Source organism: Momordica charantia (genome assembly GCF_013281855.1).
Source record: "Momordica charantia cultivar OHB3-1 chromosome 11 unlocalized genomic scaffold, Mcharantia_2.0 BLBB01000011.1, whole genome shotgun sequence".
NCBI classification, from domain to species: domain Eukaryota; kingdom Viridiplantae; phylum Streptophyta; class Magnoliopsida; order Cucurbitales; family Cucurbitaceae; genus Momordica; species Momordica charantia.
Window position 1 is genome coordinate 893,277 of NW_028275159.1, and position 23,992 is coordinate 917,268.

At 37.1% G+C, this 23,992-nt stretch overlaps 5 protein-coding genes across 6 annotated transcripts; 2 read left to right on the top strand and 3 right to left on the bottom strand.

Moving 5' to 3' along the window:
• Nucleotides 1-1,786: 1,786 nt before the first annotated feature.
• On the top strand, nucleotides 1,787-7,685 carry MP (Transcriptional factor B3 family protein / auxin-responsive factor AUX/IAA-like protein). Of its 2 annotated transcripts, none has more exons than XM_022279288.2 (15): nucleotides 1,787-1,933; nucleotides 2,042-2,825; nucleotides 2,942-3,054; nucleotides 3,305-3,403; nucleotides 3,487-3,543; nucleotides 3,645-3,797; nucleotides 3,893-3,977; nucleotides 4,074-4,164; nucleotides 4,240-4,404; nucleotides 4,495-4,617; nucleotides 4,740-4,815; nucleotides 4,907-5,042; nucleotides 5,132-6,480; nucleotides 6,734-6,924; nucleotides 7,086-7,685. In XM_022279288.2, exons 2-15 carry the CDS (start codon nucleotides 2,696-2,698, stop codon nucleotides 7,225-7,227), a joined length of 2,910 nt encoding a protein of 969 aa, XP_022134980.1. In that variant the 5' UTR covers nucleotides 1,787-1,933; nucleotides 2,042-2,695; the 3' UTR covers nucleotides 7,228-7,685. The 2 variants fall into 2 exon arrangements, with proteins under 2 accessions (XP_022134980.1, XP_022134989.1); XM_022279297.2 differs by having other exon boundaries at nucleotides 1,788-1,933; nucleotides 5,135-6,480.
• Nucleotides 7,686-8,184: 499 nt separating this feature from the next.
• LOC111005275 (uncharacterized) lies at nucleotides 8,185-9,821 on the bottom strand. Its single transcript, XM_022276762.2, has 3 exons — nucleotides 9,611-9,821; nucleotides 9,185-9,250; nucleotides 8,185-8,513 (listed from the first exon to the last, which is right to left on the bottom strand). The coding sequence occupies exons 1-3, from the start codon at nucleotides 9,656-9,658 to the stop codon at nucleotides 8,466-8,468; spliced, it is 162 nt and encodes a 53-aa protein (XP_022132454.1). The 5' UTR covers nucleotides 9,659-9,821; the 3' UTR covers nucleotides 8,185-8,465.
• A 500-nt stretch (nucleotides 9,822-10,321) lies between these two features.
• Nucleotides 10,322-15,825, top strand: LOC111006234 (TLD-domain containing nucleolar protein). The gene is made up of 8 exons (XM_022278029.2): nucleotides 10,322-10,573; nucleotides 12,008-12,235; nucleotides 12,617-13,228; nucleotides 14,201-14,388; nucleotides 14,515-14,753; nucleotides 14,842-15,041; nucleotides 15,183-15,308; nucleotides 15,399-15,825. The coding sequence occupies exons 2-8, from the start codon at nucleotides 12,080-12,082 to the stop codon at nucleotides 15,495-15,497; spliced, it is 1,620 nt and encodes a 539-aa protein (XP_022133721.1). The 5' UTR covers nucleotides 10,322-10,573; nucleotides 12,008-12,079; the 3' UTR covers nucleotides 15,498-15,825.
• A 553-nt stretch (nucleotides 15,826-16,378) lies between these two features.
• LOC111010210 (39S ribosomal protein) lies at nucleotides 16,379-18,754 on the bottom strand. The gene is made up of 2 exons (XM_022283599.2): nucleotides 18,317-18,754; nucleotides 16,379-16,700 (listed from the first exon to the last, which is right to left on the bottom strand). Exons 1-2 carry the CDS (start codon nucleotides 18,671-18,673, stop codon nucleotides 16,674-16,676), a joined length of 384 nt encoding a protein of 127 aa, XP_022139291.1. The 5' UTR covers nucleotides 18,674-18,754; the 3' UTR covers nucleotides 16,379-16,673.
• Nucleotides 18,755-19,282: 528 nt separating this feature from the next.
• Nucleotides 19,283-23,558, bottom strand: LOC111009987 (protein IQ-DOMAIN 32). Its single transcript, XM_022283239.2, has 6 exons — nucleotides 23,248-23,558; nucleotides 22,392-22,724; nucleotides 22,103-22,321; nucleotides 21,886-21,963; nucleotides 20,134-21,787; nucleotides 19,283-19,779 (listed from the first exon to the last, which is right to left on the bottom strand). Exons 1-6 carry the CDS (start codon nucleotides 23,326-23,328, stop codon nucleotides 19,760-19,762), a joined length of 2,385 nt encoding a protein of 794 aa, XP_022138931.1. The 5' UTR covers nucleotides 23,329-23,558; the 3' UTR covers nucleotides 19,283-19,759.
• Nucleotides 23,559-23,992: the final 434 nt, after the last annotated feature.

A 23,992-nucleotide genomic window follows, 5' to 3' on the forward strand; every position in this document is an offset into this window, starting at 1 on the left:
GAAATGAAGTTTACTAACCTATTAAACCCTTTAAATTTTAAAACATAAGTCAATATATTAAACACGATTCTAAAATTAGTTTTAAGGACCAAAACGATTTTATGATTGAGGATACTTTTATATTCTTTAATACCCAAAATAAGGTTAAAAATACTCAAAAAGTCTAAATTAATCAACGGGATAGGCTAGATATAATATAATTTAGTTACATATACTTATTTGGAGGTACCTTTACATTTGTATGTGGCGATTGGAATTTAGTCATTTGATCTCAAAATTATATTAAAGCTAGGTATAGATTGATTGGTACATTTTGATATGCAATCTATATTATAGTTATTGTTATAAAATTTATTAAATGAAATCGATTCAAAGAAATTCTGTTTGGCAAATTTTTTTTTAAAATCATTTTTTCCTTATTACGAGATTTAAATTGTAGAAATTATGAAAACAAACAACATCGTGTTTTCATATTTTTAATTTGAAATTTAGAGTTACATTTAAAAATAATAATAATAATATTGGTAAATATACTATTTTTCGGTTATAACTCGTTTTTTTATAATTAAAACATGTCAAATATAATATATTATTAAAATTATATAACATTTCAAAATAAAAATTTTACAAAATTTACAACAGGTAAGTTAATAAATTAATTAACAATGTTTTAAATTGAATGTAAAAATTCTGGTTTATAAATATATTACTAAGCAGTGGAATAAATTTTAAATTTGAGATAAAAATTTCAAATATACTATCATATACATATCCAAAAAATACTAAAAACATAAAACATAACCCTATTTTTCATTAATTTTTTTTTTGTTGGGATACATTTTTACACCAACTAATTACACGAATGTAAGGAAAATAAAAAGGAAGTGGCATGTGGGAAGGCAAAGTGATGAGTGAAGACATGATGCGTCTCCCACCAAGGAATTTAGTGGACAAATCGTGGCTCCTCAATACATCATGCCTTATCATATACATAGCATGACCCATCAATTATGGAAACTCCTCTCTCAGCCCCTTTCCTCCCTCGCCACTTTTACCTTTCCACCCAAATATTTAGATGCTTACTGGATAACGCTTAAATTTGTGCGGACCAGTATTTAATTTTTTAAAAATAAGAGAGAAAAGTAAAATGGAGAATATTTTTAAATTCAACACAGTCAACATTTAAGCAGGTTTTTAAAAAAAAAAAAAAATCCAAAATCTTATTATCAATCTTTATAAATATGTGGCAACATGTACTGCTCCAACAAACACAAATAATTAATGAATATAATGTCTTTTTTCTTTTTTTCGGTTGGTTAGAGGAACATATAACTGTATGTAAAATAGAAATTAAGAAGGGAATTTGGGTTGGACAAGAAATTATGATGCGATTCAATTTCACATTCACCCCAATTCCAACAAGTGTGAGTACAAAAGCTGTACAGTACAACAGCGTGTGAAAAAAAGAAGTGGCAACGCCCATCCACCGTGAGACACGTGTCACTTTCCGTCTGCACCTCCTGCTAATTTGTCGCGAATCGCACGCGCGACGCGACGAACCAAAAGTCAAGATTATAAGATAACGCAGCGCACCAAAATTTAAAATTCTCTTTCCTTTTAATAATTAACAATAATAAACAAGTGTATGTACTTTGTGTGTGTGTGTGTGTGTGTGTGTGTGTATGAGTGTATCTTATTTTCTGCAGATTAAGTTAATTGAATTAAATTAAAGAAAAAGAGAAGAGGAGGGGCGAATCGAGGAAGACGAAAATCCAAAGGCCCGTCTCTTTTTGAAATCTTGGGAATCCACGTGCTAAAATGCGCCTCCCTTCCCTTCACATTCTTCCTTCCCACCAATCCATTATCGCTTTTTTCCAAAACGACAATCTCTCTCTCTAACAGAGTCTCGTCTCATACATACACTCAGCTTTCTGTACTGTTTTCGTGTTCTCTTAGCCTTTCTCTGCTTTTTCCAATTCTTTACTATTATATATAATCTCTCTCTCTCTCTCTTTTGATAGCTTTTAATTTGGTTCAACAGTTTAAAGCTGCAAACAATGGCCATATACAGATGCCAGCGCAGGATAACAGCATGCACACTCCTCCCAGTTTCGAGAACAGAGCGAATTACAGATTCTAAAACAACAGAAAGCCTCTTTCCGAAGGAGAAACTTAAAAGCTAAGCACAACCCAACTCAACCCAGGAGGAGTAATTCCAGCACCAGCACCAGCACCAGTGTGTTCATCGAAAGGTCGGTGTCTATTCAAGATAAATACAAGCACACCCAGTTGGTAATTAGAGGTCACTTCACCTCCATGCTTCGATCCGCGTGCTTTTGATTGATGCAAATGGATGCGAAACAAGCCCCACCTACGAGATTTTGCAGACAACCATTTCCAGTTTTTGTTCCTTGGTCTTCGATTCTCATGGAGTCCCTCCTGCTTTTTTGACTGATGGATTGATTCTCTTGTTTTCTTCTTCCACTGTCTCTTTCATGCCCCTACTCTGATTTTCTTTTCCCTCCATCTGGGAATGTGCGAGAAATTCAAGCGGCACCGTCAATTCATTCCTCGCCTTTACTTGGATGAGAAGTTGGAATTGCTTGGCGATCAAGAGGGGTTTTGCTGTAAGTTTGGGACTCAGGATGTAATCGTCGACGGTTGATTCTTGCTGAAGCTGACAGAAGGACACGTCATGGGCTCTGTGGAAGAGAAGATCAAGACTACAGGAGGAGGAGTAGGAGGAGGAGGTTTGATTATTAACGGGCCTCAGACTAGCCTTTTCGACGAGATGAAGTTGTTGAAAGAAATGCAAGATCAGACAGGTTCTTCTTTTCCTACTAATCCATCATCGGCATTGTAAAGGACACTGAATTCTACCACTGCATTTTACTCTATTATCAATTTTAGATATGGTGAGAAACTGGAGTTTGGATTTCAGGGGCCCGAAAGGCTATAAACTCAGAGCTGTGGCACGCTTGCGCTGGTCCGCTTGTTTCTTTGCCCCATGTGGGGAGTCTTGTTTTTTACTTCCCTCAAGGCCATAGCGAGCAGGTACGGAGATTTTTCCCCTTTATTTTTTCTGGGATTCATTTAGACTGCATTAAATTCACTAATGTAATTCCAAAGCCTTCCCTGCATATCTTCCAATAGCATTGATTTTGATACATGGATAGATTACAGTTCCTGTTAATGATGAAAATCTTCTATTTGATGTCATGTTTATGGGTTTTTTCATCTTATTGAAGTTCCTCAATCTTTTGTATTTCTCTTTTCAACTCAGTAGTTATTTTTTTCCCAACAGGTGGCAGTTTCTACCAAGAGAACAGCAACCTCACAAATTCCTAATTATCCAAATCTTCCCTCTCAGTTGATGTGCCAAGTTCAAAATGTTACCCTACATGTATGTGCTTTTGTTGTTAGTTAAATAACCTTTTGGGTCATCCATCGAAGTAATGTTCTGAAGAATGTACTGTTTTATCTTAGGCCGATAAAGATTCAGATGAAATCTATGCTCAAATGAGTCTTCAACCCGTGAACTCTGTAAGAATACATATCTGTTTAGTTCTTTGTGCATCAAATTTGAATTTGTACATTGTTTATGTTATCATCTCTTTTCACTTTCAAATTTACCTTTGGGTCAGGAGAAAGATGTCTTCCTAGTTCCGGACTTTGGACTAAGGCCAAGTAAACACCCAAACGAGTTCTTCTGCAAAACTTTGACTGCCAGTGACACCAGCACACATGGTGGGTTCTCAGTGCCACGAAGGGCTGCTGAAAAACTCTTTCCTCCATTGGTAAGGATTCCAGTCCATGCCATTTCTTGCTCCCGTTACTGTTGATAATTAGTACCATGTTGTTAAGATTAGCACTCGGGTTAATGTTGAAACAGGATTACACAATGCAACCACCAAATCAGGAACTTGTTGTCCGAGACTTGCACGACAATATCTGGACTTTTCGCCACATATATCGCGGTGAGTATGCTGTTTCGTCAAACTAAAATCCACCATTTATGATGTGAACCAGGATTATGCTGTTTTCCTGATGGTGGTTTGCTTTGGTTTTTATAGGGAAGCCGAAGAGACACCTTCTCACAACTGGGTGGAGTCTATTCGTTGGAGCAAAGAGACTCAGAGCAGGCGATTCTGTCCTTTTTATAAGGTAAGATGGCATCTTTTTGCCACCCTTTCTGCTGTGAAGTTTGAATAATTTAAGTCTAATGTGACAATAATATAGGGATGAAAAGTCCCAGTTGATGATTGGAGTTAGGCGTGCTAACCGGCAACAAACTACTTTGCCATCATCGGTTCTATCTGCTGATAGTATGCATATAGGGGTTCTTGCTGCTGCAGCTCATGCTGCGGCTAATCGAAGTCCATTCACAATCTTCTATAACCCCAGGTTCTTTTAACTATCAAGTGGTTCAAGTTTAGCTTTTCCCGAACTTTTTTGGTCCTGTTTGTCAAACTCTACGTTTTTCTTTTTCCATAGGGCATGTCCTTCAGAGTTTGTTATTCCTTTGGCCAAGTACCGAAAATGTGTATACGGAACCCAGCTTTCTGCAGGCATGAGGTTCGGGATGATGTTTGAGACTGAAGAGTCCGGTAAACGCCGGTGAGTTTAATTTCAAGTACATGAAATTTTGTCAAAATATATGTGTTCATTGATCTTATGTAATGGCATTCTAATATATTTGAGTGATCATATTGTATTGTTTATGTTATTTTATGGCGCAGATATATGGGTACAATTGTTGGAATCAGCGATTTAGATCCACTAAGGTGGCCAGGTTCCAAGTGGCGAAATCTTCAGGTGAATTATTACGCTGTTTTGAGCTCAACTGTTTCCTTTTTCTTCTGTTTATGAGTGTTCCCTGATGTGTTTCTCGTTAATTTCCTCACAGGTGGAGTGGGATGAGCCAGGGTGCTGCGATAAGCAGAGCAGGGTTAGTTCATGGGAGATTGAAACTCCAGAAAGTCTTTTCATTTTTCCTTCTCTGACTTCGGGTCTAAAACGTCCATTACACAGCGGATTTTTGGGTAAAACTTGATCCTTTCTGCGTCTTCTACTACTCTTGCTAGTTTGGGAAATGCCATTTTTTTTTAATAATGGGAATGTTTCATGTTAGCAGGAGAAACTGATTGGGGAAGTTTGGTGAAGAGACCAGTGCTTCGTGTTCCTGAAAATGTTCGTGGGGATCTTTCATATGCGGCGCCAACTTTATGCTCTGAACCTCTGATGAAGATGCTACTGAGGCCTCAAATGGTTAACCTTCATGGAGGAGCCACCACACAGCAGGATTCAGTTAATAATTTAGTTAAGTTACAGGACATGAAGGGCATGCAGCCAATAATCAATCCGAAAATGCAGCAGCAGCAGCAGCAGCTTATTTCGTCAGAAACTGCATCTCCTCAAAATCAAAATCACCACCATCCAGCACCTACACCTACACAATCTGATGCCATAAACTCAACTTCATCACCAGAAACCAATCTACCCGGAAATGTACACGCTTCGGCGGCCATTGAAAGTGAAGCACCTACTGGAGCTGATGTAGTAGACAAGCCAAAATATGAACGTCATCTTTCAACCAATGAGTCTAACAATCCATTGCCCCCGGTTGGAGATTGTGGGGAGGAAAAACTCAGTGGCAACGACGTGAATATGCAGACCCTCGTAAACCAGCTTTCGTTTGTGAACCAGAATCAGATCCCCATGATGCAGTTGCAACCTGTATCATGGCCTATTCAGCAGCCGCAGCTGGAATCACTAATCCCACACCCACAACCAATTGACATGCCTCAGCCTGAATTTACAAATTCAAATGGTTTGATTTCATCCCTGGATGGCGATGGATGTTTAATTAACCCATCCTGTCTACCACTACCTGGAGTAATGAGATCACCAGGGAGTCTCTCTATGTTGGGATTGCAAGAATCCTCAACAATGTTTCCTGAGGCTCTTAATTTTCCTTTACCCTCTACAACCCAGGACATGTGGGATCCTCTTAATAGTATAAGATTCCCATCTCAGACCAATCATCTCGTTTCCTTCTCTCACCCAGACGCTTCTAACCTGAACTGTATGGCTGTTAATGCGAATGCTATGAGAGATGTTTCAGACGAGAGCAACAACCAAAGTGGGATATACAGTTGTTCGAACCTTGAAATCAGTAATTGCGGAAGTGCTTTGGTTGATCCTGCTGTTTCAAGCACCATTCTTGATGATTATTGCACATTCAAAGATGCCGACTTCCCAAACCCTTCAGATTGCTTGGCTGGGAACTTCAGTTCAAGCCAAGATGTTCAGTCTCAGATCACCTGTGCTAGTCTGGGAGATTCTCAGGCTTTCTCCAGGCAAGAGTATCATGATAATTCAGGCGGTACATCCTCATGCAACGTGGATTTTGATGAGGGCAGTCTTCTGCAGAATGGCTCATGGAAGCAAGTGGTGCCGCCCATGAGAACTTACACCAAGGTACAAATCTTTTATTTTTTCTAATAGTTGTTTTAAGTGGTTTGCCCTTCCCAGTCTGAAGGGACCAAATTTACATCACCATGCACAAATTTTGCCCTTAAAAAATTGTATGTTCAGAAACCTATTAGATGCAAAATTAGTTTAGGAACTTCAAAAGGACTCCTTAGACACAGTTGAAACTTAAGAAATTATAAGACTCTCTTTAACATGATATGAATGTTGACCTTGAGTGGCTTGCTTTTTGTGGTAACAGGTCCAGAAGGCGGGATCTGTTGGAAGGTCAATTGATGTCACTAGTTTTAAGAACTACGACGAATTATGCTCTGCGATCGAATGTATGTTTGGACTTGAAGGGTTGCTTAATGACCCAAGAGGCTCAGGATGGAAACTGGTTTATGTGGATTATGAGAACGACGTCCTGCTTATTGGTGATGATCCCTGGGAGTAAGTTCTTTAGGCTTGGTGTTGCTTCTCTGTTCCTATATCGTTAGCCTGAATAGTCGAGAAACAGCTCAGTCACTGAAATCAGTATTGCATTTTAGTTTTATATCGTAATTTTTGCTGGATTGCATTGGAACCTAACAATTCGATGGGGATTTCTGCAGGGAATTTGTCAGCTGCGTTCGGTGTATCAGAATCTTGTCACCTTCAGAAGTTCAGCAAATGAGCGAAGAGGGAATGAAGCTTCTCAACAGTGCTATGATGCAAGGTGTCAATTGCTCCATATCAGAAGGTGGCGGAGCTTGAAACTCAGTTTCCTTAAACCAGTCATCGATGATCGATTCTTCTGCCTTGTTCTACGAGAATCGAGTTTATAATAATTATTGACACAAGCTCAAGCAAGGCCAACGGTTAGCATAAAGCTCTCTCCTTGATGTAAGTGTGATTGTTAGTTACTTATTTTTATCAGCAAAGGGACATTGCCAAGAGCTCTGGTTGAAGTAAATTCAGTTCCTACAAAATTGTACTCTTTCTGAACTCCGTAAACAAAAAGAAAAGGGAGTTTATGGCATTTGCAGGGTGCCAAGACTTGTAATCTTTAAAACAAGTTAGCTATGGTGCACCACTTGCAAATCCTGGCCTCAAATTTAGATGATACCCACGAACCATTCATCTGGGTACAGAGGTTCACAATGGAGTCGTATCTTTCGTTTGCCTATTTCCACTTTCTAGAGATTCTATAGTAAGATAACAGCTTTTGCTCATATACTATCTTCTGTATTGGTTTTCTTTTATTTCACATGTTTGTTTCAAGTGTTGTTCATCAGTTAATACGTGAAATATACATTAACATGATTAAATGAGTTTTGATGCAATATTGGTTCGACTTTCATAATCCAAGCCAATTTAACAGTGTCCAAGTTAACTTGAGTTCAACCAATCAAAATAGTGGTAACTTCTTTAGAAGTCGTAAGTTTCAATCTTAACTCGTGAAGAAGAAAAATAAAATTCCTCATTTAGACCATAACGTATATTGCCCTGTTCAACTTAATGTCAGATTAGAAATTGAATGGAAGGTAGACATCATGTGATTAAATCTATTTTGAGAGCGTACGAGTAATTCATCAGTTAAGGTTCTAATGTATCTTATTAGAGCACCACCCTATAAATTGAACCATAGGCAAGAGATATCACAGCCAATCAAAAGAGAATTGGAAGTGAAACCAGCGGTGACAATGATAGGGAAAAAATCTCAAACGAGCCTTATTTAAAGGATGGTGTATCACATTTATTTTAAGATATCCTTGTCATAGGCAGAATTTGCCAATAGGAACTGAAAAACTAAGCATACACCGTACAGAACTTGCAATACCAACCTTGTTTAAACAAAGTAAATTTCTTTTGTTTCAGCAGTAAAAAGCATAATCTGATGAATTATCAAGCCAAAAATCAAACTTCCTCAAACAATGATCAGAGTCGATCTCCTATGTGACATTTTTCTCCATCTCTTCCATCGCTACAAGCTACATCAGTAAATGTGTCCATCAATGATGGGCCTTGGCTTCAGCTTTCGCATGTGACTTGGCCTTTGCCTGGCAAATGTACAAAAATACAACCAAAAGATAACGCCGTAATCAAATTCATATTCTATACTATTAACTAACTACTTGACAACTAGTTAAGGTACCTATCTCCGACTAAAAAGTCGTAAATTCAAATCTTCGTCGTTATATGTTGTACTAAAAAAAAAGAACTGAGGTACATCAGAAGCTCTATGTTTCATCACGTGTTTATGTGCTGTAATTAACATAGCATGAAAGTTCGCATAACCAGGAGAAGAAACTTTCTTATCCACTAAAAATGTTTCGGAGCTAAATGCTTCTAAATAACTATATAACCACGTCTAAACCAATAAACTTGCACAATATTTAAGCTTTAAGTTTCCACAGTTTCCACAAGATTTGTTTCTTAAATTAGAAATGCCGATGAAAATTCAAAATAAGGCAGTGAAGAACCATCGTCTCCGGAAGAAAACAAGTAAAAACTATTAAAGAATCGGATTACACGAAATTTGGTGTTAAATATGAATTCACGTTCACGTCAATCAATGAGTGAAGAACATGATTGCTATTATTTTCAACCTTGTAATGAACATGGAGTTGATTTAGACAGAGGCATCATATAATCAAAATCATGCCCATAAAAATAACCATTGCTACGAATTTACTAACTGCAATGGCATCAGCAGTTGATCCAAATTTACCTTCAGAACCTTGAGCTTAATGCTTCCGTAAACCACACCAAAGGTGAATGCTGATGCTCGGGCTACCTGAGGAAATCGATACCAAAAAAATTGGGATATAAAAGGGGAGAAAAAAACTCAGAATCTATAATGAATGGATCCAATTCATTCCCAAGAAAGGATTGTAAATAATATGACAAATTAGTACAAAAACGAAAGCCAAAATTTCCTATCGTAGGTTCCATTCGCTCAAATTACCATGCGGTTGAGAATTCAGTTGGTCGGGGAGAAAAAAAGGGATAGATCTAGATGCATCTAAATACCACCCCGAACCCTTTGAGAAAATAGTTGGACACGGGACATGACAGGGATCGAGGTCAACAAAAATCGAAAATATAGAAGATAATAGTTCTGCAGATGATTAGGGGTAAAAGAAAAGGCAAATACCAGAGCAAGAGTGCTGGTGCCGGAGTAAGGGCCAGGAGGGGGCGCCATTAGATGTAAATGAATGTATCAGTCGCTACACAGAAATGGTTGGACTCGTCTCCTTCGAGTGTCAATGAGTTCACCTTTCCCACCTGGATCGTAAAACCCTAATTTCCACTGGAATTTTGGATCCGAAGCACCTATCAATTGCACCACTCTGAGGCGTGCCCCAACGAATATTGAACTCAAATCGGTGGAGGGCAGTTTTGGTAAATGACCTCTTACCGTCAATTTTCTTTTTCTTAATTACCTAATTAAACTAAGTTTAGGTTCTTGTTTAAAATTATTAATGTAAATAAAGAGTTAATTTACCTTTTTTTTAATATAACATGTAAGGAGTTCATGAGATAAATATTTTAACTATTTGAGCTATACTCGATTGGATTAATTTACCTTTTATTTTTTACATTATAATCCTCCATTTTTTTTACATCATATCTCAAGGAATTAATGGAAAATAGTTTAAATAATCTTTTGCAATATTTTAAAAATACAAAATATTTGTAAAAAAATTTCATATTTTCTTTGGAGAAACAATCCTGGGCCGGAAGGGTGAGCAAAGCCCATCCGGAATATAGCCCAAATGTAGAGGCCGCGGCCCAGAAAAAAAAAGACAGCGTTTGCTTCCCTATGTTACAGTGACACGTAGAATCCAGAAGACTTGCGCAATGCCACGACGTGCATCGGTTCTGGTTTACCAGTAATCAAAAAGAATAATATAATCAATAATGAATGGAAGGAAGAAGAAGCAGGCGATACGGTGGATCAGTGAACGGTGAAAGTTTTGGTCCAGTCGCCGATGAAGAAGCCATCGCACTCAAGACGTTGACGGTGCACTCAACCAGCATTTCACCGGAGATTTGGATACCCGCGTCCATGGCATTAGGATTAAGATTCGATTAGTGCTCAATTTCTCGCCATCAGGTTTACTCCTCTTAATTCGTTTATCCTTCTTCCACACGTTTCGTTTTCCTCATTTTCATCCTTCCTTCTCGCTTTGAATATCTGAAATGTGTTGATCAGTTGAAGTTAAATTTTTATACTTCATTTGTCTTCTTCGTCCGATTCTGAGCTCTTTTTGTTGTTAAATGAATCCTGGTGGTTAATTCTTCGTTCTGGAGGAAGATGGCTCACGGTCATTAAGATTCCAAATTTTTTTCTCCCTTTTCTTTTCTAATTTTGGCTGGCTGCTTAGAACGAGAGTTCTTTTTTTTATTTATTTGTTTTTCAATGTTCCGTGGTATAATCACTCTGCTATTGAACCTTAAAGCATTCTATGACACTTTAAGGTGAAAAGGAAATGAAATAAATCTATATCATTTTTATGTAAAGATTAATGCACTCTAGCTTGATCCATATCCGCGTGTACTGTGTTTGACGATCAATCTTACACCCTCCTCGTTGAATGAAATGGACCGTCTGATTGGATCAAACTGTAATAGATCATTTTAGCTTGATCCATATCTCCATATACTTTTTTGAACAACTTCTGATGATAACATCTACAAGTTTCTATTTGTGAAGTCCGATGAGTCTATAATAGCCAAACTAATTAAGGATATGTAATTTGTATGTTAAATTACAACCACAAAACTATACTTCTGGTAATGACTTGAAATCATGATGGCGAACTATCCACTACTAATAGTTGGCTTTCGGTAGCAAATATGCAACTTAACTTCAAATCTCAAACTCCACATATGTATTGTGTTAACATGCTTGTCCCATTATGTTTGATTTGTAGCCCTTATATTACTTGTGTTGTGGACTTCTTTTTGTATTTGCAAGAGTGTTTAAAGTGAACTCACTGATAGATTGAAGTCTTACTATTTGATGGATTTTGAAGTCCTACTATTTGACCTGTCTTTTATTTTTTATGTGCTTATGTGGTTTGATTCAGTTACATTAGCGAAAGTGCAACTGAACTACTTCTATTGTGTTGAGGTGTGTGTATATATCATTTCCATTTTAAATTTTGGTTGCAAAAGTTGTGAATTAATGATGGGATTTTCTTGAAGTTTGTTTTTCTTTCAGATGTTTTTACTCTTTGAGTTTCGAAAATATTGGATATTGATTTATGTTATCAGTCTTTTGCTTGAGAACTTTTGCTTCAATATTTTATAATTATTATCATAATAATATGCATCTACGACACTAAATCACCTTTTTTTATTCAATATATCTATATCTACACAATGTGATTTTCTGTTTCCTTATTGTACCTCCGTTACCAATATTTCCTTACTTTAAATTGTTGCTACTTTATTTACAATAATTCATTAAACTAGTTTTATGATCAAATTCTTGAGAATCATACAGAAAATTTAGCATATTCATAGTTGACTCTTTCTTTGTCAGGTACATTTAGTTGAAAAATAATCAATAACTGGATAAACATATTTGTTTTATTCCCAATATTGTTGGACGAAAATGGGAGCATCAAACTCAACAGAGAAAGAGGTTCCTGATGACCAAAAAGAGGCTGAAGCCCTAGCAGCTTCAACGGGGGTTCTTCCTCAGCTGCAGAAGGCATTTTCTAAGCTGGCGGATCCCCAAACAAATGCAATTCCCTTAGAGGCCTTACAGGCAATATTCTAAACTAAGTGATTCTTGTTGGTTTGAGATCATTTTTCATATTTTTCACGATTTAGGGAGGAAAAACAACTCCAATTATTCTTTAAAAAAGGGTTATCCACAAAGATAAATTACGAGGAAACAAGACTTTTTTCTAACAAGTAGTTGCCTAAACATGTTTTCACTAAGTTTTGCTCATAAAAATTTGAAAATGGTTTTTCAAAACACTCCCAAATGAACAACCCCTTAGGTTTTGGACCTTTTTTTCCCTTTAATTTTAGAACTTGAAGAACAAAAACACGATAAAAGGGGCACATTAGTTGAGATCTTATTTTTTGATTCGTTCAACTTATTTGTGTTTTCAATTTGATCTAACATGTAGTTTGGTTTCAGAAATGCTTCTGTTTACATTATGAGAACCGAACACAAGAAACATCTGCCATGCCTGAATCCTTTCCGGCCATACTAGATCAAGTGGGTTTAACAATAACTGAACTATTTTTCATTCCTGAGGAAGGAGGAGTTACCTGGGTTGAATTTCTTAAGGGCTACAGCAAATGTTGTGGAAAAACATCTGCATCAGTTTTGCTCAATACATTAATTAGGGTTTTCGATGCTACAATGGTAAAGATAGGACTCCCTTCGAAATTGGAGTTTGTTTCTCATGAGGACGAATTTAAGATGAGTGGTTCCCTTCTTCCCAGTGATGTTCTTATTTTTCTATGGATGTGTTGGACTATGTCTTGGGATTCTAGAACTTTCAAATTCTCAGGTTCAAATTCAAATTTATTGTTGCCGGATATTAATAATCTGGTGCTGTCATCGGTGACATCATGTGCTGAAGTTGGCAATACTGTAAACGTTTGGGATTGCAATATAGTAGGTTTGGCAGTTGAAGTACCTGTAGGAGCATTTCTTACTTGGGCAATAAAAACTGTTCCAGATCTCCCAGATGGATTTTTACAATTTGTACATGCAAGAATTCTAGAAGCTCCTACTCGAGAGGTAATTGATTCCTCTTTCTTTAGTTAACTTTACATTTCTTTACAAATGGCGTAAAGTCCATAGGCCTGCACTCGGAAAGTTGAAAGTATTACATTCTGTTGATTATGAATAACAATTGGGTGGAAATAGAGGGATGATATCGGTACATTGAGGTGCCTTCTCTGCATAAGTGTTCTTGCATTGAGATGTGTTATAAACTTATAGACTAGGAAAGGGACGATCAACTAAATATAAAGTATTATCTAATGAGTAATGATACTAAAGAACTTTTCTATTCTTTAATCATTTGTTTTCTCATTTATACTTATTGGTTGCCATTTGTTTAGCATTTTTCAATTGGTATTTAGATTTTTAAAACTAAGCTGGAAAGTATTATATATCCTGCGTGCAGCTGTAAAACTTGAATATGATTATTGGGCAACTAAATAAGAGATCTATTATACCTTCAACATAGCAATATTCACTCACTGATTCTTATTTACTGCATCAATATTATTGACTATTTATATTAAGTCTTGCTTTAAATGCAGTATTTGGCTTATTGGCAGCCCTAATTTCTTGCTTCTGCATTCTTGTTATGATGATTTCATGAGTCAAAGGTATTATCCCATAGTTGAGGTTACAACCTAGGTCTATTCTCTCTTGAGCGAACTCTGGTGTTATTCTTATATATTATAAGCGACCTGCTCTGGTATTTCTATATTAGATGTCATGCTCATTCTTAGATCAAATTGTTATATATAGGTATTTAAGATTGAATACAATTGCTGTTCTCTGGTTATATTGTATTAGCTCAGGAATTTAGGTTAATGTTTCATTCTGAGTTGTTGAACATATAATGTACAAATATTTTCCACTTGAAGATTAAAATTTTGAGTTGAAGAATACTATAAAGCCTTATATCTTAGAATATAAATTCCTTTTAATGGACGATATTAGTGGACCTTTCCTTTTCTTGTTGGTCAATGGCAGGATGGAGTGGAGTCATCAAGTTCATCAGTTGTGGATAATGCCTCACCTGAGACATCCAGCTCTTATGTTCTCACCCCTGGAACGGCATGGGCAGTTTCACTTACCCAAAGAGGTGCCATAAGGGAAGAGATATCAAAAATATGTTTTTGTAGCAATGGTGATGAAAGATATGAACACTTACTTTATAGGTTTGAATCCGAGTCTTCCTTAGATTGTTCTTATATAAATAATTGATGCTTTTGTTGAAACTCAGCGGTTTCAGATTGCATATCACATATTAAATCATGTTGTAAGTACTCTTCTACTTTTTGTAGGTCCTCACTGCATGGGAGAGGCTTGAATAGATTCTGGTCGAATGTTGAAGGTTATCAGGGTCCTTTGTTTGCGGTTGTTCATGCCACCTCGAGAAACACTCATGACGATTGCACCAATGAATTGAAATGGACTATTGGTGCACTGACATTCCAGGGTTTTGAAAATAGGGATCAGTTTTATGGAAGCGGAGGAAATATCTATGCTGTTAGTCCAGTTTTCCATGTATATTCAGCGACTGGTAGGATGATGTGGTGGAGAGGCTTCTAGGATTATCTTCTCTTTTTTTTGCCGAATATTTGTGAACTTGCATCTATGATCATTTACAGGGAAAGAAAATAACTTCGTCTATAGCCACTTGCAACCTTCTGCAAGGGTGTATGAGCCACATCCAAAGCCCATTGGAATTGCATTTGGAGGAACTAGTGGAAATGAGAGAATATTCATCGATGAAGATTTTGCCCGAGTTACTGTTCGCTATCATGCGGTTGACAAAACTTACCAGCCTGGTCCTCTCTTCCCAGATCAGGTAGGAATAATATTTGATCTTAAATATGACAATCTTGAGTGTGAATAGTTCGAAGATGAGAATATGTTGAGTTGATGCCTATTCCTTACGGGAGCATGCTATTTATCAAGTTTCAATTTGTTTTTGTGAATAAAAATCCAGGGTTTTTTGCCTGTTGAAGCTTCCATTTTAGAAGTGGAAGTTTGGGGATTTGGCGGCTCTGCTGCCAAGAAAATTCAAAATTCGTATAAGAAGAGGGAGGAACTTTTCACTGAGCAGAGAAGAAAGGTAAAAAATATTTGATTTAATAGAGAGATTCTTTTAACGAGTTGAATGTTATATATAAGCATATCCATTTGGTTCCTTGAACCTCTGCAGGTGGATTTGAAGACATTTGCGAATTGGGAAGATTCGCCGGAGAAGATGATGCTAGACATGATGTCGGATCCAAATGCAGTTCGCCGAGAAGACCGTTAGATTAAAGATGAGATGTTTTCGTCGCTCGTAAAGCTGCTTGTGCTTGATGCTCTCTACATTTGTCACTATCAGCAGCATGTTATGGATGGCGGCTGTACATAGATCTACAAACTGCAAACTATATATATTGGTGGGTAATGTTTCACAATAAATCTTTTACATGCTTTGCCCTAAGATGGCTGTGACCATCTGACTCTTGAGAGGGAGTTTGAGAATAGTGTTTTTCATTGTTCATAAATGTTTCAAGGGTCAATTTCTGCCAGAAGCATTTATAATCATATAAATTCGAAATTTTCTTTTAATCAAAGAATTTTTTATTCTTTCAGAATCCTGGGTTAATATTACGCAAGAGGAAAATTTAAAATTTTAAGTCTTTTATATAAATATTTTTAGTTATAGGGGAGAGGTAATTGTTACCAAGGTTTTAAATGTTGATGAAAATGTCGGGCCTCAAAATTTCCATAGCAAAGTTATAAAAATAAAATATTAAATTAACACAACAATTTCATCCTTTCTAAATTAGTTAAAAATAACGATGATTAATGTTACATCTATACTAGTAAATTTTTGTTAATATGTTTCATATTTTGTCAATGCTTTATATCGATATTGAATTTGATGTATAGAAATGTTGACGAGTATTTAACAGTGTGATTGTCTTTCTGCACCACGATCTCGACGTTTGGTAAAAAAATTTCAAAAGCATGCTACACTCAACCGCAGGCTGGACTAAGTATTTAGGTGTTGTTGCGTTGCCCTCACCACCTCGACATTTCATAGTTCAGAATTTGACCTATTGCAAATGTTGGCAATAAAAACTTTCCACTATTTCTTAAAGCATAAGACTTTTATTTGGATGCGAGTGCGTGACAGATCCTACCTGTTTAAACTCAACTTCTAACTCCCACTTAGTATGATCAGTAAATGGTTCATAAAAACCAACACCATCCACAGGCTACATTTGGAACTTGATGTGGAATTCTTTCACATTTAAGAAGACAAGCAGCATCTGTATGAAATGTAGAATGAAAACATCCTAGAATCAGATTTTTATTGCATGGAAACCAATTCCATTTTTTACATTCTACGGTTGCATGTTGTCCTCTCTTCTTTCGGGTCCATCGCAAGGAAGACAAAAATCAAGATTTGCTATGAAATTGGTCAATTGCAACGAAGTTACTGCTTGTCTTCTGCTTTTCTAGGCTGCAACAAGAAGCACACGAGCATGAGTCAGTTACATGAAATCCAAATGCAGCGGAGAACCCAACTCTGCCAATTAACCATAAAAGAACTTGCAGAGGAACATAAAGCATACAAAAACGAACTTATTATCACAAACCTTACACTTCGGTGTAGAAGTACATATGATGCAGAGAGAGACTTATGAAAAAAATTTCGACGACCCAAAAGTGTGAAGAACTTATCATCTGACATCTAGTCACATTATGTCAGCAGTCTTAGATTTAATTTAAACCCTTAGACAACAATGAATTGAACACTTTGAACTCTTTTGCTACTACTATTTACTCCTGTGCCAAAATCAGAGCATAAAAAAGAAATCTGCAATATAAACTTGTTGCTTTTTAAGTAAGAAACAGTGACTTTACACGGCATTTTGCAAAATGGGGATATCATATTGTATTCGCTAATGTAATGCCAACATCATGCTTGCTAAGAAGCACAGACACGAACAAAAAAGGAAAATACATCAATTTCTAAAAACTAGGACATTTCCTGGCTAGTTGTGCGTCTATTGTTCCCTGGTTCTCTCTTATTTCATACTAAAAGTAATTTGCTAAATAAGTTTAGAGTTCTAAACCTTGGTTCTATTATCCTAAATAAATGGCTCATTCTATAGCAACGGAATTACTACACATGGTAAGAAGTTTACAAGATCATAAATATCCAAAATCTATGCCTTTTGCATCCCATACAACACCACAAGAAAAAGGAAAGGTGATCGGACAGCCTAAATAAGAATGTAACGACAACTGAATTACTTGAAAGAAGGTTAACTAATTAACTGTCCTCTTTTACCCATGTGCTTGTTTGATTCAAGGGTATATTATGAGGATTCATTCTACAAACATTCTCTTGAAAACTGTGACAAAGAAGCTGAGCGACAGGTGGAAGACTGTTTATCAGAACTTTAAATAACAAGAAAATGATTGCCGTTAACACAGATTGAGTTTTTAGACTAAAGTCTAATATAGGGGATAACAGTAAAGACGAGGAAAGAAGCAAGTCCCACAAATTTGGAGCACTTAGATTAACTTATTACGTGAGGCCTAAGGAGAAGAAACTTAAACTGAACAACTCAAGATACGCAAAAGACCAGAAATTTGTCCAGTGGGCAAGAAAGAAAAGTCAGTACACGGACGAAACTATCATCTATTTTGAGAGTACACACTATATCAATACACATTCTGTAAGGTGCACATACAGCGCACAGTTGTTCACGGAATCAAAATGATATTTCAAATGCTAGTGGGGTTCATAAAATAACAGCCAACAACAGGTCATCAATTCAATTCTTTCTCAAATGCTAGTGCAGTCCACAAAATAAGTGCAAAAAACCATAATCTTGCGAAGTAAAAGAGAAGCACTGGATACTCATACTAGTTTGAGATGCGAATCAGAACAAAGAACATGAACACTCTTCAACATTGAAGTACAACGGGAACAACAAAGAAGAAAATTCGTAATACTATTTCGTGCACGTCTGTTGTTCGACAAAATGCCATAAGTAAAACAGTACCAAAGTGAAAACCCAAGCAGAAGAAATATTTGCAGTAAGGGAGAACAAAAAAGGAAGTAACCTTGATGCTGGGAGTAGGTTGACGAAGCTCCTCCTCGGGGATGACGATCGGCCAAGTTTCGCCAGCCTCTCGGAACATTTGCTCGGTCTCAAGGAGTTGGCCCTTCTCAAGAATCATATTCCTAATAGTTTGAGCAGGAGTGGAGGTAGCGTCGAAAACCTCCTCAACTCCGTTGACGAAGGTGACGGCGATCTGGGGCGGCTGGTCGTCGGTTCGGCGCTTGACGATCAACTGACAAGCGGGGTTCGATTCCTTGGCCTTGCGAGCATTACACTGCGCCAAAAATTCCATACAAGAAGCTAAGCGTGGATCCAGGGCATTGAATTCGATCTTCACTTTAGACAGGAACTTCAACATTGCTGCTTGCCAAGAACAAGAACCTTCGCACAGAGATGATTGGAGCCTCAGCCAACAGCCTAAATTCCTAAAAGTTGGAAGTTTCGAAATTGGGTTTTTGACGAAATGGGCCTTTACCTATGGGAAATTCAATCTGTGCTTTTATGAAATTTCAATTTTTATAAATATTACCAAAGCCCAGATTTGTGAAATTAAATAAGTTATTTATTACTAGAGTTTTCTTTTATAACAAAGTTTCTTCCTGTAAAAAAACAATAATTTTTATTAAAAAAAGATAGTATACACAACTATCTTTGTAAATCAGAGGAAATTAGAAAAATGAAGAAAAAAAGCTAAAAAATAAGATTGCTTTTCTTTAAGCTATAAAAAATTTGATATAACTTTTTAAGGAAAAAGAAAACATGGTCAAGGATTTGAAACCAATTGAACAGTGGATATGAGCTTTGTGAGATACAAGTAGACATTACAGGAAATTATGTTTAATTAGTGTTGTTGAGTGAAGCATCCTAAAGTTGTAAATAAAATTAAAAAAAAAAAAAACAAAGCATTTGTATTTGCAGTAGAACTCGTAGACATAACATTTTAGTAGCCAAATTTGCCAATAAAAGGTGCAGCAAGGATAATAATCACTTCTCTATAAGAATATAACAATAACGATCAACTGATCCTCAATCACAATGTACACAGACATAACAAATGTAGACAAACCCTTCTCGCAGTAACCAACTTCTAGGAGAGACATTAAATGATCTAAAGGAAAATGAATAATATATTCTACAAAATGTCGTTCTCGCCAACGTTGTGTCTTTTTTCGACCTACTCAAGTCCAAACCATTAGGACCCCTCTGATGGTTCTAACCAAGAACTCATGCAAATACCAAAAGGCGCACAAACTCTATATGAGAATACCATGGTCAGATTTCGTGGGGTGGCACAGCTTCAAAGTTTGGGGAAAAAAATAATGTTGGTCACTAACCAGAACCAAATTCACCATTCAGATCTCTGATGCCGTCACATTGTCGGTCTTTGAAGTCGTGATTAAAAAAAAAATGTTGATCACCAAGCAGCCACAAATTCACCCACCATCTACCTTTGCCACTTCCTCTCTGAAATTAGAATCAAAACAATAACCAGTAAGTCTATCGCAAAGGTGAATTATGAGGCCCGAGCAAAAAAGATCACGGGACAATGCAAAGGATCACCACACATGTAACAGGACTCAAACAGAAAAGGAACGAAATTCAATCTCCAAAATCATTTCCTTTTGATATGGTCCATGTTTCAAAATATTTAATTTGCCTTCGTTTTCCCCCATTCGAGGAAGGAAAAAGGAAAGGAGACAAAAACACACATCACCAAGAGCAATCTTTTTTCCCACTCACCAATCAAGTTATTGATAATATACCTCTTCATTATAGGCAAATCAAACCAATAACAATGAAAATCTTAAGAAGGTTTACCATTTCCCTTCCCGCTCTTATGTGCTTGAGACGTTGATCTTTGGATGCGTGGGGATCCCTGCCTTCCGTTGGCACCAGGTAAGGAATGTCTCTTCTTAATGTATATTTCTGCATCTTGGACATCAGGACTGGATCTTGGAGAATTATTTAGCTGCACCTTAGCTCTAGCAGACTCTGTAGCTCGCATGAAGTGAGGGACAGATTGATTAGTATTGCTTTCTCTCGACTCTTCTTCAATATGATCAGCTCTTGCAGATCCAAAGGAATTGCGCCTCTTTTCAATCTTCTGGTCTTTTGGCAAAGGTTCCAAATTATTTGGCGAGTCAACATTGCATTGCAGATTTGAGGGTAATTTCTTACCAGCAGGGAGGGACTTGCGCTTTTGGTTGCTTCTGCTCGTATCGGTTTTTCTCTTATTATATTTTAGTGAGATCTGACTAGAAGGTGTTCCTTGGGAATCGAGAACAGTAACATGGCTACTTGGAGAGGCTGATGGGGATAACCTGTAATTACCTGTTTCAACATCCTGTTCTCTCTGCAGATATGATCCGTTCATGTCCGGCGTCACTTCTTTTTGAGCAGAGTCCACATTTATTTTATTGATGGATTCACTAGAAACAACACCGGGCTTTTCTGGAGACCCTAAGACAGGTTGAAATAAGTTCGATATTAGACTGGTCGGAGCACTACCCACTTCAATTTCTGTGCTCTTATTGCTGCTATGATCATGGACACATGCCTCTGTTATATTGGTTTCCTGCTCATATTCAAAGGCTCCAGCTTCGGATAAATCCGGTGAATCAAGAGTAGAGGTAATAGAAAGTTCAGTCCCACATTCCGAGCTACCAACATGAACTGTCCTGGATCCATGTGCGATGAAGTTTTCAGTAGTGGCCAACTCCTCTGTCCTTAGAGCAGTACCCGATGCAGATGAGACTGCACCAATACAAGACCCTGCCCCTGTATCTTGATATGATGAACTGATTGATCTACCCGAACTTTCCATTGAAGTCAGCTCTTGAAATTTAGACTGGGCAGCAATGAAAGCTGGATTACTGGCCCTTCTTGTACCAAAAATAGTCTTTTTATCCTTCACATCAGGTTGATCTGAGGAAAATATCCCACTCGGTATCTTGTGTTGCAGGAATTCTGTTCCAAGCTTCTCTGTATACGGGTTACACTGCATCTGAGAATCTGCAACCAGTTGCATCCTCTGACCTGGGAGAGAATTTACCTCCATAAAGGTCTCTTTTACAGTCGATGCACCCGTGTCCTCAAGCCATGACTGCTCTAAACTCCCACTCCTTGCCATGGAAGAGGTAACTTGACATGGCTGAAACTCTGAACTATCCATATCGTAAGTAATCAAGTTATCTTCACTTTCAGAATGCACAATCGATTCCCCAGGGCTGGTTCTTGAATCAGCTGCCTTGCAAAGAACATTAGAATCAGTCCCAGAACTAACTTCAGACGCACAGAAGTTTTCTTCCTTCTCTCTTCCTTGTTCCCCCGTCATGAACTCTGCTTTCTTTATCTCCAAATCATCGACTGATGAGAAAGATGTCCATCTCTCCAACCATTTCCAAGTAACCTCAGATTTAGAATGATAGTAACTAATGTTGATAGGTCTCGTAGTTGGTGTAGACTCAAGAAGCTTCGAGTAAAATATATGTCAGTTTTATAGGATATAACATACAATATAGTTAGCATGGTGCTTACTCCACAACAAATTTCAGAAACACAGAAGAATACCTGCCGAACAAAGCCATTGCTAAGTAGTTTCTCAATTGAAGCGTATGTTACACTCGATTTCCTCAAATTTTCCTTCTCCTGAAATTCCAAAACAAAAAGAAGAGGTAGCTTGAATTATTTTGTTATCATTGCTGTCATGCGTAATTGGATTTATATTGTCAAAACAAGAATGGTTGGCATAGTAAATCAAAATCAAATCTAGGTCGAGTTGTGTTACCTCATAACTATTGCTGTCCTTTGTTCGCTTGACATCCAGTTCTTCAGAATGTGCTTGTTCAAGTGCCAAACGGGCACAACGCGCACGGACAAGAGCTTGCATTTTGATGATGGCTTGAATACAGCAAAGAGTTCCTACAGCATGTTTCCTAACCAAGTGCCCACGTACAGCAGCTTGCAACTTAACCACATTCTTAAGCTTTAGCAATGCTCCTTGGGCCTGTAAGAGAAGTTCATAAAGAACCGGACAAGGACGTATCTGATCTGAAAATTTGAAAAATAGAACATACCAACAGGCCTCTGATAACAGTCTGGATGATAATAACACTGCGTTCCTCCAGCTCAACATCAACCTTACTCTCCTTTTGAATTATATCAACAGCTTCAGATTCTTTAGGATTTTCAGTACCCAGTAATTGAGGTTTCTCATTTGCGCACTCCACAGCAGCACTTTTTTCTAAAATGGAACAGTTAGATGGTTGATGGAAGTTAATGCTAGCAGTATCGAAGCTATCTTTATTTCCAGGAGAATGGATTTCAGCTATCACAGTGTTGCTTAGAACTCGTTGCCGATTTGATCTCTTTCGAAAGCTCCAGCCTTGCTTGTCATTCAAACGCTTACTCTGGATAAATTTAAAATAAGATCATATTACATAAAATACAATTGCTAAATAAAAATGACTTAGCAAACATTCCGTACCTTGACCCAAGGTTTTATTACAAGAAATTAACTTGGAACAGTACTTTTAACACTACAAAAAGGCATAATCTCACAAAGATGCTCCGAAAAAAGCACATGACAGAAATAGAAGATAATGAACGATAAACAATCGGATTGAATCTGTAGTGTAGCGCAATGCTCAAATCACCGAACCCCTATATGCTTTGCAAATCCCCACTTAAAATTATTTCTTAATTTCAATTATTTGAAAAGAGAGAAACAAACTTGATCATCAAGTTATACAACTAACGCAAGCAGAACGCAAATTCTAGAAACAGCACACATTTCTTGCTCGGTAAACCCGACGACCAAGCACATTTCTGGCTTCCACTAAGTAGACTAAAGAGATACTTTCGAGCTGAAAAATGTAAAAGTTGAGAAAGTAAATGAAAAGGAAAACTCCGAAGTAAGAGGCAATGAGATACCTCAGGAATATCATTATCATCTTTGTCCTGCGAATCGCTACCGCACGCCATTATCTTAAAGCATGAAGCAGACTTACCCATTGTTTCTCACTCACGCCACTACCTTTCAACAGCTCCCTCACAGATCTATGGAGACAAAAACTGAAACCTTCGAAAAGAGAACACAGAGGAATCCGGAACTCAAAATCCACTAAAATTCAACAAATTTTAGCCATTTGGAATCCGTCGAAGTTGCAGAGAATGAGAGTGAGCGAGTAAGCCGAGGGAGAAATGCAGTAGCCGGGCCTCTGCTCTGCTCTGCTCCTCCCAAGTATTCAGATAAAATAAAAAAGAAATTCATTCTCCAATGTCTCGACAATTTCTCGCAGGAAATTCCGTTTACTAAGTCAATATCGTTTCAATTAATTTAATTAAGATATTCATGTGGTTAAAATATGGGCCACCGCCTTCCAATTTCCATTTCCCTCTAATCTAAAATTTTTATTTGTTTCAATAATATGATAAAATTATTGCCTCTATAATTTCGGCAATAATGAATTGAATTAAATAATATGGCCAAAACTATAGGGGTGAAAAGATATGAGATGGGACGGGAAATTTCTATATTAATGTCACTAATTTAGTATCATGTTATTCACATTCAAGAGTTAGAGATGAATAAAATATTCTGTTAAAAAAAGAGATGAAAAAAATAAAATAGTAATATATTAAAAAGAAAATAGAAAATAATAAAAAAAACTGTTCG

Excerpts from the sequence above, each read along its gene's own strand:
- MP (XM_022279288.2), top strand. The coding sequence starts at position 2,696 with ATGGGCTCTGTGGAAGAGAAGATCAAGACTACAGGAGGAGGAGTAGGA. Across the intron at positions 3,978-4,073 it reads TTTTCGCCACATATATCGCG|GGAAGCCGAAGAGACACCTT; the intron begins GTGAGTATGCTG and ends TGGTTTTTATAG. Across the intron at positions 4,618-4,739 it reads GAAGAGTCCGGTAAACGCCG|ATATATGGGTACAATTGTTG; the intron begins GTGAGTTTAATT and ends TTTATGGCGCAG.
- LOC111005275 (XM_022276762.2), bottom strand. The coding sequence starts at position 9,658 with ATGGCGCCCCCTCCTGGCCCTTACTCCGGCACCAGCACTCTTGCTCTG. Across the intron at positions 9,251-9,610 it reads GCACCAGCACTCTTGCTCTG|GTAGCCCGAGCATCAGCATT; the intron begins GTATTTGCCTTT and ends CGATTTCCTCAG. Across the intron at positions 8,514-9,184 it reads TTAAGCTCAAGGTTCTGAAG|GCAAAGGCCAAGTCACATGC; the intron begins GTAAATTTGGAT and ends TACATTTGCCAG.
- LOC111006234 (XM_022278029.2), top strand. The coding sequence starts at position 12,080 with ATGGGAGCATCAAACTCAACAGAGAAAGAGGTTCCTGATGACCAAAAA. Across the intron at positions 14,754-14,841 it reads CCATGTATATTCAGCGACTG|GGAAAGAAAATAACTTCGTC; the intron begins GTAGGATGATGT and ends GATCATTTACAG. Across the intron at positions 15,042-15,182 it reads GTCCTCTCTTCCCAGATCAG|GGTTTTTTGCCTGTTGAAGC; the intron begins GTAGGAATAATA and ends ATAAAAATCCAG.
- LOC111010210 (XM_022283599.2), bottom strand. The coding sequence starts at position 18,673 with ATGTTGAAGTTCCTGTCTAAAGTGAAGATCGAATTCAATGCCCTGGAT. Across the intron at positions 16,701-18,316 it reads AACCTACTCCCAGCATCAAG|CCTAGAAAAGCAGAAGACAA; the intron begins GTTACTTCCTTT and ends TTCTTGTTGCAG.
- LOC111009987 (XM_022283239.2), bottom strand. The coding sequence starts at position 23,328 with ATGGGTAAGTCTGCTTCATGCTTTAAGATAATGGCGTGCGGTAGCGAT. Across the intron at positions 22,725-23,247 it reads ATGATAATGATATTCCTGAG|AGTAAGCGTTTGAATGACAA; the intron begins GTATCTCATTGC and ends AAATTTATCCAG. Across the intron at positions 19,780-20,133 it reads TAAGAGCGGGAAGGGAAATG|AGAGGAAGTGGCAAAGGTAG; the intron begins GTAAACCTTCTT and ends TTCTAATTTCAG.